The sequence below is a fragment of the Nipponia nippon genome, unplaced genomic scaffold, assembly GCF_047370975.1.
Source record: "Nipponia nippon isolate SJK-2023a ecotype South Korea unplaced genomic scaffold, ASM4737097v1 scaffold_6, whole genome shotgun sequence".
Lineage (NCBI taxonomy): Eukaryota > Metazoa > Chordata > Aves > Pelecaniformes > Threskiornithidae > Nipponia > Nipponia nippon.
Window position 1 is genome coordinate 27,309,065 of NW_028262380.1, and position 16,563 is coordinate 27,325,627.

Sequence of the window (16,563 nt, forward strand, 5' to 3'; positions counted from 1 at the left end):
TGAGAGCTGGGAAGCCTGGTTTATTGTAGGACTTACAAATCCTGCAGGGAGGATAAATAAATTGTCGTCTGTGGAGCTCATGCTCAATATTAGGACTTTCTAAAGTGAATTAACATCGCTTAATAAGTGTATTGTACAGATTTTTATTTAAGTTATTATTTTTTAAAAAAGAAAAAAATGCTGAGAATTACTCCCTTTCATGGCTCAGTAGCAGATTAGAAATCCTGGCTGCAAAACATTTTTAATGCACTGATGAAGATGTACTGTTAGGAAGTTACAGGCCAAAATGAACAGAGAATATTCCCTTTTTCTTCACTATGAAGAAAATATTCTATGTTCTGTTGAAACAGCTAGCTCAGATTTTAAAAAGCCTTCTAAAAGTGAAGAGAAAAAGATGAAAATAACAGTAAAATTCTTGCTGCAGAAAAGCTTGTGAAAACTATTTTCAGTTTATCTATTTCAGGTATCATCTAGGTATCTGTCCTCTCCTTATAAACTACAGAACTATTAAAATAACTCCTCACACTATCAAACCAGCTGCAGTTTCTCCTCTCAACAACCTACAGCGACTTCATTGGTTTTAGTTATCTGCATGTGTTTGCCTAAGTAAGTACTTGTTGTAATAATAAACCAGATCAGCATTAACCTCCCAGTGCAGTGAAGTTGCAACAAGTGAGTTCTTGTAAAGCCTGTAGTCTTTTTTTGCTATTTAGAGTTTAAAAAACATCTCATAGTTCCTGTTAATTAAGAACTAAGTAGGAATTCTGCTTATTAGGTATATTAAAACGGGAGTCCTTCCATTTTCTGCAAATACAAAACAAAGCCTTACTGGTATACAACAAATAGTAAGAGGTACTGAAGCAGATAACTGTAGGCAGAATCTATAAATTCCTACTGGTACAAATCTCCTAATGAGATGAGACAAGAAAAATGAGTAAGGATAGACTAAGGAACATGCCTTTACTTCTTTCCCTCATTTTCTTCAGGTAAGGATTGTCTAGTCCATTGCAAGATCACTGATTTCCTCACTGCAGGCGGCTATGAAGGGTGGACTGTATCCCACAGAGGGAGGATTAACATTATGGTCTTAATTATGCAAACACAAATAACAAATAATATTATAAATAATAAATATATATATACAAAAGCTCACAAACACAGACATGCACTATAAATCCTAAAGCTTCAAGGAGTACCTCTGTGGTGACACAGAGCAATACAGAGAATTAACAGAGACTTGGGTCTCTCTTCTACAGACGTGTCCTTAGTTCAGTCCCTTGTTTCAGTGAATATTTTAATATTTTAAGTATCCGTCGGAACACACATCTTGCCTTTTCCTAGAGCACCTTAATCATTCAGGCTGAGCAAAAGGCAGCACATTGTCTCTTCTGATCCAGTAAATATTTGATTATGCCATACAGAGTGGAACAGCAGAAGACGCAGTTCTCTGTTCAATTACCCTTTCAGCAGAAAACATTACCCTGAAAGTTGCAAAGTACAGAGAAACTTAAATCTGGCTTTTGGGTAACATTCATTTGGGGTGAACGTTTTAGTATTTAACTATTGGATAAATGGGTATTTTAAAAAATATAGGTGATAAGGGTCTAACTGTGGGAGGTAGTGCAGGTTTGTGAATCATCAGATTAGCACTTATCTCTAACCACAGGAAGGCATTTGACCCCAGAAAGGGATGAAATGCAAGACTGCACCTTATTACATGTTCTTGTGACTAGCTTAGAGTGGTTGCTTATTTTCGCTTTGTGAATTAAGTTCACAGGCATTTAATTCCTTCCTTGCATTTTATGAAAGCCTAGGTTACCTCAATAGATATTTCACATTTGGAAAAAAAAAAACAAACAACAAACAAACCAGCAATAAACCCTGGTGCCAGGAATAGCTCTTATAAAGAGAAATTATCAGTTGCTATCTCTGTTGACTTTAGACAGAATCAGTGATGGAAGTGCTTTCAAAGACAAAAAGCAGAAAAAGAGTAAAGAAAAAAGGCTTCACAATAAATATTAATACCTGGACATTTCCTCAAACAGCTGGAAAGGAGAATGACACAAAACAAAAAAAGCTTCCCCGAGAATTAGGAAGAAAAGAAGGTTCTTTTAGCAAAAGCTTGACTAACAAGGTTGCACTACAGCTTGAACTAACAGACCTGAAAAATAACCTTTAGAAAATTAAAGAGAATTAGCCACCTGGATGTGAAATTAGACAAACTAGAAAATGTTGGCAAGGTGAGATTTATCACACTACTTTTGATTGTGATTGTAATCATGGAACATTAGTTATTCTGCAAGAAAAGGCCAGACTGTCCTCTTTTTCCTCGGAGTAAAAGATTCACAGGGAAACCTATGTGAGCTGATTCAAAGATGACATAAGAAATAGCATCTGGCAAAGGAGACGTAAAGCCACAAAGAGCAGATGAGTTCTGGCGGTTCGGCAGAGTTCGTTACCAGGATAAGGGCTGTCTGCACTGCAATAGGTGTAACGGGAAGGAGCACAGGAAACTTTGAGTTTCACCAGGATTTGTAAGGAACTGAAGTCATTCCTCACTACTGCACATCAGGAGAGAAAGTTGCTATGGAAAAAAATGGCAGCTGAGTATCATTAATCTTTTAAGTGTCGTATGCGTAACTGCAACAGGAACGTGTACTGAATTTGATTCGTAAGATTTTAAACAGAAAAAACCTGTAACTTCTGTTTATAAAGGAGATTAGCAATAATATGCTGAGGGTAAGAGTTCAGTTAAATGCTGATACCGGGAAAAGACTAACCAGTAAAAAGGAAGAATATTAGAACAGTAATACTACCAAGACAGACCATCATAAGCAGAAAACGTAAATTTGGTAGTTCAAAGATCAGCTCTGCTATTTCTGTTTGTACCCGTGCAGTTAAAGAACAAGAATGGAAATGTAACTTTTGAATATGGAATAGGATCTTTGAAGTATATCTGGGAATAGCAGACTCTAGCTAACAAATAGCTAGTACTAGACTAAGTACAACTAAACCATGAAGGTCTGAGGACTCAAAATGGAAACTACCTAATGGGAATTACATAGGAAAAGAAAAATCCCTTATGAAAATATTTTGGATTCCTGAAGTGAAAGACTACAAGCAAACTTTAAAGAACTGAATAAGCTAAAATATGTTAGTATCAGAATGGTAATGTGATTTTAGGCTCTCAGGTGAGGATAGATGACTAAAATGGATGTGTGTTATGGGATGAATTCTGATCCACTTTAAAAAATCTTCAATAAATCATTGAGTTCTTTTATGAATTAACAATATTCTCCACAAACGTACATTGAAACATTTTATTTCTCTAAGCAAGAGGTTCACTTAGGTATAGAGGGGAAGACAGATACAGATTACTGATTATTGTTTTGCAAAGACTCACAGCTCTGTAAAAGACAAGCTGGGAAAAAACTTGGAGGAGGATGAAAATGTGCTGAAAATGTGGGAAAATGCCCATAGGGGCCTTTTGCTGAGAATGGGCTTGAAAAAGTTTTGGGCTATGAAGGAAGACCCTAGCTTTTGCTGTTAAATTATTTCAGTGTTCTGGAAAACTGTATTTCAAACATGCTCTGTAAATAAGCAATAGTCTCTCGCTGAAAATTTACTACACCAATTACGCCCCCCAAAATGAAGACCCAGAATTTTGGATAATATTTTAATCCAGATTAGTAATAAGCAGTGAAGCAGGAAAAAAAAAAAAAAAAAAAAAAAGACTAGCTAACTTAGCATAACTACCCCAGATATTAGCCATTGAAGAATGGCTATTTTCCACAAGTTTTGTGATAATGAAGTGAGAATTGAGAGACTTCGGTATTTGTTTACCACATAGGGCTCAAGGCAATTTTTAGAAACACAGATTGGCAACTGAGTTATCCGACAGGTTCCCTTAAAAGCATGATACTGTACTTCTCTTGTTTCATTGAAGAACTTAGAGAATCATTACTTTTCAAATTTTAGGGGCGTTATAACTCCCTTTGCTAATATTGAAGAAAAGTACTATAGCAATTTTCTTAAACATACAACCATTTAAATTTATTTATTATGCTGTATTCTGCAAAAGTTATTAAAATAACACTCATCTGTTTTTAAAAATGCAAGAGATAAGTATTCATTAATAGCATCTTCTACAGCTGAAGGGACAAAACAGCAGGGCATAAGCTGTAAGATCCTCATAGAGAAGCTGTTGATGTACAGGCTGGATGAAGAGTGAGGCAGACTGAAAACTGGCTGAATGGCCAGGTCCAGACGGTGGCGATCAGTGGCACAAAGTCTAGCTGGAGGCCAGTAACTAACAGCATATGCCAGGGGTCAATATTGCAGTCCAGTCCTGTTTAACGCCTTCATTAAAGATCTGGATGATGGGGTAGAGCGTACCCTCAGGAAGTTTGCTAATGACACAAAAGTAGGAGAAGTGGCAGATGCACCAGAGGGTTGTGTTGCCATCCAGAGAGACCTCAACCGGCTAGAGAAATGGGCTGACAGGAACCTCATGCAGCTGAACAAGAAATGCAAAGTCCTGCACCTGGGGAGAAACAACCCCATGCACTGATATATGCTGGGGGCCACCCAGCTGGGAAGCAGCTTTGCAGAAAAGGACTTGGGGGGCCTGGTGAACAACAGGTTGAACATGAGCCAGCAATGTGCCCTTGCAGCAAAGAAGATGAATGGTATCTTCAGCTTCATTAGACAAAGTATTACCAGCAGAGATTAAGGGAGGTCCCCTCTACGCAGCCCTGATGAAGTCACACCTACAGAAGTGTCCAGTTCTGGGCTCCCTAGTACAAGAGACATGGACATACTGGAGAGAGTCCAACAAAGGGCCACAAAGATGATGAAGGGCCCGGAGCATCTCTCATACAAGAGGTAAGGCTGAGAGAGTTGGGCCTATCTAGCCTAGAGAAGAGAAGGCTCAGGGGGAATCTTATCAATGGAGATAGATTCCTGAAGGGAGGGTGTAAAAGATGACAAAGCTAGGCTATTTCCAGTGGTGCCCTGGGACAGGACAAGAGGCAATGTGCACAGACTGAGAAAATGAAACAGGAGGCTCCATCTGATCATCAGGAAATACTTTTTTGTTGGTAGGGTGACTGAACACTGACATGGGTTGTCCAGAGCAGTTGTGGAGTCTCCATCCCTGGTGATATACAAATGCCAACTAGACATGGTCCTGGGCAACTTGCTCTATGTGTCAGGGGTGTTGGACCAGATAACCTCAAGAGGTCCATTCCAACCTCAACCATTCTATGATTGTACACCAGCCCGAATATGGATTTTGCTATCTGTTAGACTAAAACAAATTCCCCGTTTCAGATCAGAATTTAGACAAACATCTGCCCAGAGAAGACCTGTTCATTAGAGATTGAAATAGCTGGACAGCTACATTTTTAAAAAGGTTTTTGTGTGTGTGTGTGTGTAAAAAAATCAGTAAAGGGATTAAAGGATGTATATCTAGTCCTTTAACAAGCACAATTCCATATAAGCAGGTTATGTGGAATAATACGGAGGGAAGCAATATTTAAGAAACTAATACTGTTAATATAGTATATTCTAATACATCTTTCCTACATGATACAGCTAAATCATCCAACAAGGAATATTATTGTTTTTCACAAAGATTTTGCAAACCTCAATCAAATGATCTAAAATTCTATAAAATACAGGCTTGTTCCTTAACTTCAATTTCCATCAGTAGTTTTATAGATCCCTTGGGTCAGACAGAGCAGAAACGGTGCTCTGGAGAACTTCACAGTGCATTACCTACAGTATCACAATAAATTAAAAAGTTCTGCAGATCGTGAACTTTTGCTTTTAATCTCAATGTCATACTTCTTATTCCAGTAAGTGTTATAATTTTAAGCTAGCTCATTAATCAGGTAGGTGTATAAAAAAAGGCCTAACAACTCAGAGCACACAACAGTAACAAACCCAAAAGAGTCAGGAGTTATACTAGTATGAAATATACACAGAAAAGTATCAACTTCAGTTATATCGATGTAGTAGAGAAAGAGATCTATGCAGCTGACTTACTCGGATCTGCAATGAAAATGTTCTAGTCTGTAGTGGCACCTTTTTTGAAACTAAATGGAGCTTGCTTCATGTAATGGGTCAAAAAAGCTGTCCTGTGGTATGACCCACTTCTCCATAACAGTGTTAAATCTAACCAAAAAATGCCTACAAAGAAGTACTTTTTCTTCTTTCTTGTGCATCTGTACTTAAATGGTTGGACTCGATGATCTTAAGGGTCTTTTCTAACCTTAACGATTCTATGATTCTATGAAAAGCACAATCTTTACAGGTAAAATATTATGAAAATAACTTGTAAAGCTGGTTGTTCAGATGCTTCCACACTAGACAGTACTGACAAGATGACAAATATGTGAATAAACATTACTGCAGATAAACATTGTACTGTAATAAAGACCATGTTGAGACTGCAGAGTTGTTATAGTCACTGAAAACTTTTGAAATTTTTTCCATGTTTCTCTCTCATATATTGTGCATCAAGTTCCCTTCAACAGAAATCCTGTTTTGCTACTACTACCAAAAGCCTCCTTGTAGAAAAGGTATTTTAACACTGTGCTGTAAGCAGATAAAATTTGAATTCCTAGGATTTTAGGATCTGTGTCTAACACTAGAAGAATATAGTCCCTAATTCTTAGAATAAATTCAAGGAGAGAAATTTTTAAATGAGTGAGTCTAAAGTACAAACAAAAAATATGAAGGTAAATAATAACTTCAGCTTAATTAATGATAAAATACCTGTCTTGTTTCAGACTACTAAAAGGCTCATAACTTAAACTTTATCTAATACAGTACCTGAACTAGCCATGGATACTATAGAATTAACTACTTAGGTTATCACCCCTTTTTTTATCACATTGCTCTTCAATTTTACAGCCTATTTTTCCGTTTTCTTCTGCTTCATAAATGCTGCTGCTTCTCACATTTTTCATTGATTTTTTCTTCTAGGCTGTGTCTGCAGAAAGACAATGGTGAACTAACAGTTTTCATCTGAACATCATCTATCCAGGAAAATGAATGACGTTTTCCTTATTAGGGACTTCTTTTAAAAAACTGGAATAGAAACTCTTTTAAGGTGGACAAAATGTAACTGGTTTCTTGTTTGAACGTTGATTCTAAGGTTTTGACAGAATTTTACTAAACATGTTTCAGCTACTATCACCCAGATGCCTGTTACCAATCTCTAACAGATATCAGCTATATAACGACCAGTTATTCACATGAGGAGAACACTTGTGCCAGGATACCTCTGCTTATGTGAGCCAGAAGCGACCTTTCAACTCTTCTGGTGCACTACCTATTTGGCAATCTAGTTACCACTATTTATAGGATTTAGGAGTACTGTAACATGGAGAACCATCTAGTTCCCACACTGTGACGAAAAGTACTGTACAGTTGGGATAAGTTGGTCCAGAGTGGGAATAGCAATCTTGGAAAGATAAGAAAACAAAGGTCTTGATGCCAGAATTGCCTCAGCATTCCAGATCAACAGGGCATTTTGGATCAAAGGGGTCCTTGTTTGGCTTTTTTGTGAAAACTCAGAGCAAAAGAGAGAGACAGAAAAATACACTTGATTATAGTATTAGTAACATGTCAAAGAAGGGGAGTAGTGGCTTAGATAATGAACAAAACTGCTGGCACTCCGTCAGAAAGTCATAATTTTTCGTTTCACTCTATTTTCTTTTAGAGCACAGCATTTTACAATCTTTCCTTCTGTATTACTAATGTACAGAAACACATATGTAAAAGTCAATTTTAATCATCTTCTCTACAGATGGGAAAAAATAGTGTAAAAAGTAGGGAAAACATGCAAAAATATGTGACATACTTGTTTCTTTGTTCAGTAAGTTATTGGATGACGCTTTGATACTAGAAGATGAACACAAATCAATAATTCTTATGATTTAACTTTGGGCTGCTAGCTTCAGTGCTCCAACATAAGGGTGTTTTTGCAGCATGAATAGACTCTTCTATTACAACTCTATTTTTTTCTTGACGCATTATCTTGTAGTGTTCTCCGTTTAAATGCATTTATCAGAGCTATATAGGTATTTTAAAGGAATAGATGAAAAATCTGAGTTTCAAAATATTTAGATGAATATTTTGGCATCCAATGAATAAGTTTTCCATCAGCTCCATATGCTTTTTCTCTCCTCCTCAAGAGCATTAGTATTTTATTTTCTTGGAATAGAACCAGCAATAAGCATCAAGAATCTTATTGTTTTCATGACATTAATATGAAGAAGTTAGACTGAATCCTTATTAGGGTGTTTCAGTAGGTTCTTTTCTGTCTAAAAGAAGCCACAGAAAGATGTTTGTAGAAGACACATATCATCTAGTTGGGACTGAATGATTGGATGAATATTGTATCAAGAATACTGACTCGTAAGACTACAAACCTGCTAAGGTGGAACTCTTGTTACTGGCTCTAAGGAGCTGAAACAGAATACATTTAAGCTTTATAAGGATTATAGTTGGTAAAATCTCCTTATAAATCTACAGTTTATTAAAACAGGGGCATTTTTAATGAACACATTTGGAAAAAAAGCCCTGAAAATCCCCTTCAGCATAATTTATCAGATCAGGCCAAGGCAAAACAGACAAAAAGCTACGGAAGTAGAGGTCAGCTTTTGACTTGGTCATTTAATTTCTGCCAAATGTACTTGGATGAAGTCTTCAAGTCTGAATTGCACATTTGAAGAAATAAGACAAGCAGTATTTGCACAGGCAAGCAGAAGTGTCCATATGGATTTGTTTCTATCACACCACAATCTTTTCCACAGTTAAATTTGTGAATCTTTTAGAGCTGCCTGGTGGAAAAGGACCTGGGGGTGTTGGTTGACAGCCGCCTCAACATGAGCCAGCAGTGTGCCCAGGTGGCCAAGAAGGCCAATGGCATCCTGGCTTGTATCAGGAGTAGTGTGGCCAGCAGGACCACGGAGGTGATAGTGCCCCTGTACTCGGCACTGGTGAGGCCACACCTCGAGGACTGGGTTCAGTTTTGGGCCCCTCACTACAAGGACGTCGAGGTGCTGGAGCATGTCCACAGAAGGGCACCGAAGTTGGTGAAGGGTCTGGAGCACAAGTCTTCTGAGGAGCGGCTGAGGGAGCTGGGGTTGTTTAGTCTGGAGAAGAGGAGGCTGAGGGGAGACCTTATTGCTCTCTACAACTACCTGAAAGGAGGTTGTAGCGAGGTGGGAGTCGGTCTCTTCTCCCAAGTAACAAGCAATAGGATGAGAGGAAACGGCCTCAAGCTGCGCCAGGGGAAGTTTAGGTTGGATATTAGGAAAAACTTCTTCACTGAAAGGATAGTCAGGCATTGGAACAGGCTGCCCAGGGAAGTGGCTGAGTCTCCATCCCTGGAGGTATTTAAAAGAAGGGTATACGTGGTGCTCAAGGACATGGTTTAGTGGTGGACTTGGCAGTGCTAGGTTAATGGTTGGACTCGATGATCTTAAGGGTCTTTTCTAACCTTAACCATTCTATGATTCTATGAATACTTATGGAAGGCCTGGACTTGCTTCAGAGAAACCCAGTGAATTCTGCCCTCCCAGAGACTATCTGGTCAGTGAAGGGGCTTCCAGTAGAACATACAAAAATCCTGCTTCCAGTCTGAGACGCAGTATTTGTCAATAGGACTTTTAGCTACACAGAGTACAGCTCAAAAAGCTAGAGCAGAGCTTTTAAAATAAGCTCTTATGGTCCATGAGATGTTCAGGAGACTTTATTCTGATGTTACAGACTTCTAACTATATTCTTAGAAGGAAAACAAAATCAAAACCAACCTCACCCAACAACACCCCCTCAAAGAACTGCATGCACATACACACATCTAAAGCTACTATATACACATACATGCATAATCAAACACACTAACAAAATAAGACTATCCATTTCAAGTACAGATACAGTTTTATCACAACAAATAAATGAATTTGGGTTCGTTAGTCAGACTACTTTGGTGTCATGTTGAATTCAAACCCCGAGAGTATTTATTTTTGACAGCTACATCTCTTTATGAACAACTGTTTTTCCAACTTTGTAGGAATTACATTCCCTTCAGAAACATCTTTTGCTCACAATAACTTCAGAGACTAAACATGTCTTAAGTAAAATATTGAGTTATTTCAACAGTGAAGTAGCCACCTTTATGTCATACCAAGTATAACACACCCTGCTGCTCCCACTGTGCTTATTACTATACAAGTTATTCTGTCTTAAAGAACAACGTATAAAGTTTTTACAAAATCTCAAAACCCAACAAATTCCAAAACCATTCTATTTCTTCTATAAAATACAGTGTATATGAAGAAAAATGCTGAAGTATGATAGCTTCAACTACTTTAATTTAGAATAATGTACATAATAAATTTTGAGTAGTGAAGGCAACATGGTAATATACAAAAATCTACATTTATACATGGGTAAGAGTTTATAATAGAGAGAAGAACCAGCAAGAAATTGTATAATTTCAAATTAATTTTTTTCTTAGGTGTCTAAGTACTTAAGTTAATTCCTTGTGTTTTCCATTAAATTGTAGTAGTTATATAAATGCCTATATACTGTTTTTCCCATAACTGCTTATGTAGGTGGTGAGATTTGTGGGTCTGAATTATCTCCAAGTGAGGGAGAGATATGCACCTAAATTTCCCACATCCTGCATGAATTTTTAAATTGCTGAATTATATCACAGAGGTGGAGTTAAAGGCACTCACTCTTTTACCCCTGTAAGGCTTGATTTAGTTGATATGCTTTGAGAACCATTAGAAGAATATCTTTCTGAAACAAGCAGGTATTCTCAGTTTCTGATTCCCACTGAGAATGCACACCAAACTTCTTGGCTCAGGAGGTACTGGCCATGCCCAGAAGCAGACATTAGTGTCTGGGAAATTAATACTAAACTTCAGATGTTTATGGAACTGAATGGTTTTGAAAATTTGGGACTGAAGTCCCAATTAGATCAGCACAGGCAGCAATTAAGCATCTGTTATGGATTCAGTCCTATTTGCAATATTCAGAGCAGGTTTACACAAATGGGATAATAAATGAAAGAGAAACCAGTAATTACTGTCAAAAGGTTAAAGATACAGTACAATAATGTATTCCAAGCAGCACATTAATAGAAAAGGAAATGTGTGCATGACAAGCAGCTGCTCATGCAATGTTATGGCACCTCAAAGTTTTTGAGGCATTTTACAGTTTCAAATACTTAGCAAATTCATAAAATTGAAGATGAAAAAACAGCCTTAACCAAGGCACTACTTGTGCTACCTCATTAAAAAAAACAAACTCCAGGCAAACTTCTGGAGTTCTGAATTTGGTAAGACTTCTCTTTAGAAAATTAAAACTTACTAAAGAACTGCAAAGCAGCTTACCTATCTATTCTTCCTCACTGGACCATATAATCACAGCTTGTAGCTGAGTTCCATTTTCACAAGAGTGACAATTAATTCTATTTCAAATAAACATGGCTACCACATTGAAGGTATAAGAGAAGCAACCCTCTTATGCACCTCTAATTAGCAGAAGGATCCAATAAAGATTAGGCCTGTACTAAAGACTGAAACAATATTCTTTGCACACATTTGGATATTAGTTAAAATATACTTTTACCTCTCCTGACATATCAGGTGCCATAGGAATGACTGGCCACAAAGAAGAGTAGATTCCAAAAAACACTACCCAAAGTGCTATGCTGCCCCAGATAGCTATATGGCTGAACTGTTAAACAAAAAAAGAAAACAGAACAATCATCACAGATGTATTATGACATAAAAAAAGACCTCCTCTACTTAGTATTTACAATGCAATTCTGATATATTGGTTGAAATTTCTGCGCCTTGTGTTAATTTAACTCTGCTACTTCAGTTTAGCTATTTATTAAAGCAAGATGATACTTTCAGCAGCAATATTACTGCATTTTAAGCCAATTTAAGTTCAATTACAATCAGTTCAGACTAATTTGATTTTTCTAGTTTAAGGATTACTTTAAGCCTTATCCCAATGTCCTGCTTTTCAATATTAAGCATTATTTTTTGTATGTGGATATTCTGTCTTTCCATGCAGTAACCACAGTTTAGTTTGATATTGTGGGCAGGGCGGACAGACTATAAGGGCATAATATAATAAGGAAGAAGAAAATAACACAGTTATTCATCCATCATATTTTATAGAACATTTGAGAATATGATAAAGACGTTTGCTTACCAAAGTCCAATATGAGGTCTCTAATCCAGCCTTCAAACACACAGTTAGAACCACAAACTTAAAAAAGAGAGAGAGAGAGAGGATTCTTATTTAATATGGGAATCTTACTTAACATACAGAATTGATCAGTTTTGTTAAACTTTAAGAACAGAAGAAAAAGTTTAATGATTTTCATATTTCATGTTTACTTGCACAAATGAAATAAGGGAAAGAATGATCAATCTCTTCAATTTAAATGTGATTTCCTTAATACTACTCAACAAAGTACTGTGTGTGTCAATGCACCTAGCTGCGCAATAGGATCCAAACCAAAGTTCGTAAAGCAGAAGGCAATTGTTTCTATGGACCTGCAGAAGCTATGGAAGAGCCCTTCTGCCTTAATAGAATCTGTTCCCCCCAAAATGTAGGACTCTCAGCAGCCCCAAAGTGAAATTCTTTTAGACCACAGCTAGCTATATTTTTCCTCTTTTTTTGTAAATGCATGTGCTTAGATCTGAAGCTTAAGTTCCCCTTTGAAATGACCACTGTAAAATGTCACTAGAAGATTTAAACATATACCCCAGTAATGAGCTAGTAATAGAACACTAAGAATTATTAGGTTCCATTAATAAATTCCACTCATTTGATTTGGAAAACTCTTCTTTTGTATTAGAAATCTTAAACATTTCCCTTGTCTCCTAGAAGTCTGCAAGTCTGGCTTGTTAGCTTCTTCATTGGTGGCATTTTGATTACACAGAAAGGTTAGTAAAAAGCGTAGTCCACTTCAGTAGAGATGGCAGATCCCCTAGTTACGGAGAGGATAACTACTACTTTCTACATGAAGACAGATTTAGAAGATCTAGATGCTGGGCTGAAAACTTGCAATTGATCAAGCTTACATTAGTCTAAATAAAAAAAAAAAAAAAAAGTTTTGTTTACTTCAATAGTACTTTGTTAGTAAATGAATCACCTTCGCCAAACCCTGAAAAAGCTGAAGAGTTAAATGTTGGCAGCCTAAGACTTATGTTCTGCATACAAAATAATACGTTGAATAAGTGTTATGTCATTTTTATTCTTCCCTCTCATATTTACTCTTTTCTTATATTTACTCTTTTTATGGATCAGTCTCTGAAAACATCACGTTATTATCTTGTAGGATATACTCCATTTTAGTTTAGAGATGAGCAGTAGTAGAAAGTTTATAATCCCACACCAAGGACTAGTTGATTCAGGAAAATTGTTTATCTCCTTCCTTTGAAATTCACACAAACAAGTTTTCTGTTTAGCAAAGAAACAGTTATTACATTTTGTAACTCACGTGTGAACATGTATCACAAGTTTTGCTTTATGTGCACACTGAAGAACACAACGCTGAAAAACTGAGTCACAAAGACCAAGCTCCAACTGTAACAGCTATAGTTTAAACTCTGGTTTGTTGGCCAGGTTGGCATCAATGATGCAAGTGAGTTTGTCTGTGGTTGAACTTCAAGGAGCCTCAGAAACTCAGAAGAAACTTACTTCAATCAGAAGCTGAAAATAAGTGGTTACATATATTTGGTGAGTCTTTCACTATGTCTGGTGCACAGAAGGATACAAATCCTGCCAGAAAGTTTTCACCCTAGCTGTAAATCTATGCTTTTAATTTTGGAATCTTCTATTTCAACTACTCCTGCATTGTTAAGGACAAAAAAAACACAGCGCCGCAATTCCACTATCTAAAACATGTGTGAAATCTAATTAGAAGAAAATTAAGGACCATGATGAGTGTTATAATTTACTTAGTCTATCCAGTTCTGGTGCTATATTTGGAGAAGTGAAAAAAATTAATTATGGAAAAAAACCCCAACCAAACCTCATCTGGTACACTTGCTTGCTACTTTTGAGTTAGTTGTAAGAAAAGAAAACAACCTTCTTTAGGATCAGATCAAGAACTCTCATTGCATAGACAAAATATACACACAAAACAAACACTGCAGGTCTCTATAAAGGGAGACATAGACTATGTGAATATATACCCTCCTTGCATCTTAACAGATTCCCCTAACAAAGTTACCAACTACACACAGTGGCTCACTGAGGAATTTGGTTTTTATTGCTCCCTCCTCCCCTTGATCCAAACTAACAATAGCTCACTGAATCGTACCCAGGAAACAAGAAATCAAACTGGTATTCCGTATAAAGCACTGAGCTTTTTTAAAAGACCTCTCAAGAATGGCTGTACAAATATTTTCATGGCACTCTACTCCTATTTGAAATTTATGTTTGAAGAAATAATTCCAGGACATGATATGAATCAGTGCACATTCCTGACTTTCTCTGTGGATCCAAAGAAACTGTATTAATTTCTGAATCCCTTTGCTACTGGTTTTTGCACAAGTGATGAAAGTAGACTTCCTAAAACCAGACTAAAAGCAGTGGGAAGAATGAGAAGTACCTTAGCCTTATGATTTTGATATATAAAGACAATGACTGACAACTGTCAGTGCACATCACTTCACATGCACAGATTTAAACAAAACAAAAAACCCAAAACTTCAAACCCTGCCCCCCCCCAGTTTTGAAAGTCTCTCAAATCTTCATGTGTGCACCAGACCTTCTTGAATTCCTGTGCAAGAGCAGGAATACATCAATTGCAACCCCCATCCCTCCCCAGATTTTCAATCTGAAGTAAAGGAAAGTGGAGAATCTGAAAAACAAATGAAAAAGCAGGTTGTCTGGACTTATAATGGTGAAATAATGTTTTCTTAGGAAATTCTTGGCCATTCTGCAAGTTGGTAGTAAGCAATTAGCCTCTCAAGATGGTGAAGTTTCAGCTCTCCTAGTTGAAAATCAGTTGCAGAAGGTGACAGAACAACTGCACTGTGACCTCTGTTTTATCATTTATGGATACAGCTTGACAAAGAGCAGCTGGTAGCTCCAGGTTACTATATTGAAAGTATCAGAAATTAACTAATTTCTGAAGGTGGTGGAAAATGTTGCTGCAAATGTGCAAATGCAGGCTTTGTTGTTTGTGAGTCAGCTGATGTCATAGATGATACTCAGATGTTCTGCGGTACTGTAAGATTTCAAGACTTATCCATCAACTGATGGGTGACAATCTAGACGACAGCATGTTTTGAACACTCAGTTCCACAGGACCTAGTGTAATCCAGTAAACTCTTAGTATGGCCTATGTAACTTGTTTTCTCCTGGTGCCAAGCTTGGCTTTTGGAAGCAAGTGCAGAGCAGAAGGACTGGGTAGGACGAAGTTCTGAGATCACTTCAGGAAAGAATTGCAGCTGTGATTGCAGCAGTATGTTGAATAATTGGGTTTAACAAGTGTACAGTGCTAACTTACTCTACAAAATGATGACCAATACAAGGGATACTTTTAAAGCAATCAAAGAAAAGGAGAAGCTATCAGAAACCTTGGCTTAGGTGCTAGGATAGGTGAAGTTATGCAACTCATGTACATACAATTCATAAAATAAACTTCAGCTGAACTGAGCAAGGTTGCAACTTCTAAGTACAGTAAACAATGAAACATTTGTAGATAGGGTGAAAACCCAGTGCAGAGAACCTCTCCCCAAGAAGAATCTGTTTCCCTTAGAACAACAGGTGGTTCTGATAGATACTCTTATAAAGTATTTATCAATATTGGAGAAAGCAGTGACATTCAGATAAATGACTGAGTTCTAAACACTGCTCCGTGTTATGAGATGATAATACAAACAGTCCCATGGTCAGTTGAACTACTTCGGCCAGGATCGAGCTATGACAATGACTGTGACCTTACATCTTAATTTTATTAGGACTCACACAGAAAACACTTACCCAGGATATTCCATCCATCCCTAATGGAGATCAGTTCATCATATGATAGATTGCATGATCATGTGCAACTAACTGCTGATACAACATGCTGTGCTTGGCTTTTGGAATAGGGAAAGTGAAGTGTAGAGCAAATAAACTTTTAAGAGAATGTGTGGACAACCAATTTTTTAGTGTGCCTGAAAGAACCAGTTTAAAGTCCATGTATGGACAGGCAGCAGAAACATTTTCTTTCAACTGCCACAGCAGTAGGAAATACACAGAATGGGCTGTGGTTACTCAGCCCTTTGTGCTCTTTAACTTTTCTGGTTAGCTAACCAGAAAACACTATTGGAAACCCCCTTATCTTGATGGAAGAATTAATTTCTTTTTTGTATCTGCCAACAACAGGAAGTTGAAAAATTGATTAAACTCTTAATGTTGAAGAACAGAGGAAAGTAGGCACAAGTCTAATTTTCCTTCTAAGAGAGATCTTGGAAAACCTTCATCTATTGGGTAACACTGATAACCAACCCAGCAAGTGAA

The 16,563-nt window shown here is 37.2% G+C and overlaps 1 protein-coding gene across 10 annotated transcripts in view; it reads right to left on the bottom strand.

Moving 5' to 3' along the window:
* The window catches only part of ATP8A1 (ATPase phospholipid transporting 8A1), a 122,345-nt gene that overhangs the window by 14,464 nt on the left and 91,318 nt on the right, over positions 1-16,563 (bottom strand). For 9 of the 10 annotated variants that reach the window (XM_087735937.1, XM_087735936.1, XM_009474215.2 and 6 more), the window contains 2 exons: positions 12,250-12,306; positions 11,656-11,763 (listed from right to left, as the gene is read on the bottom strand). In XM_087735937.1, the coding sequence (XP_087592063.1) occupies positions 11,656-11,763; positions 12,250-12,306 (165 nt within the window). The remainder of the gene's footprint in view (positions 1-11,655; positions 11,764-12,249; positions 12,307-16,563) is intronic. The other variant, XM_087735938.1, reaches the window with a different exon arrangement.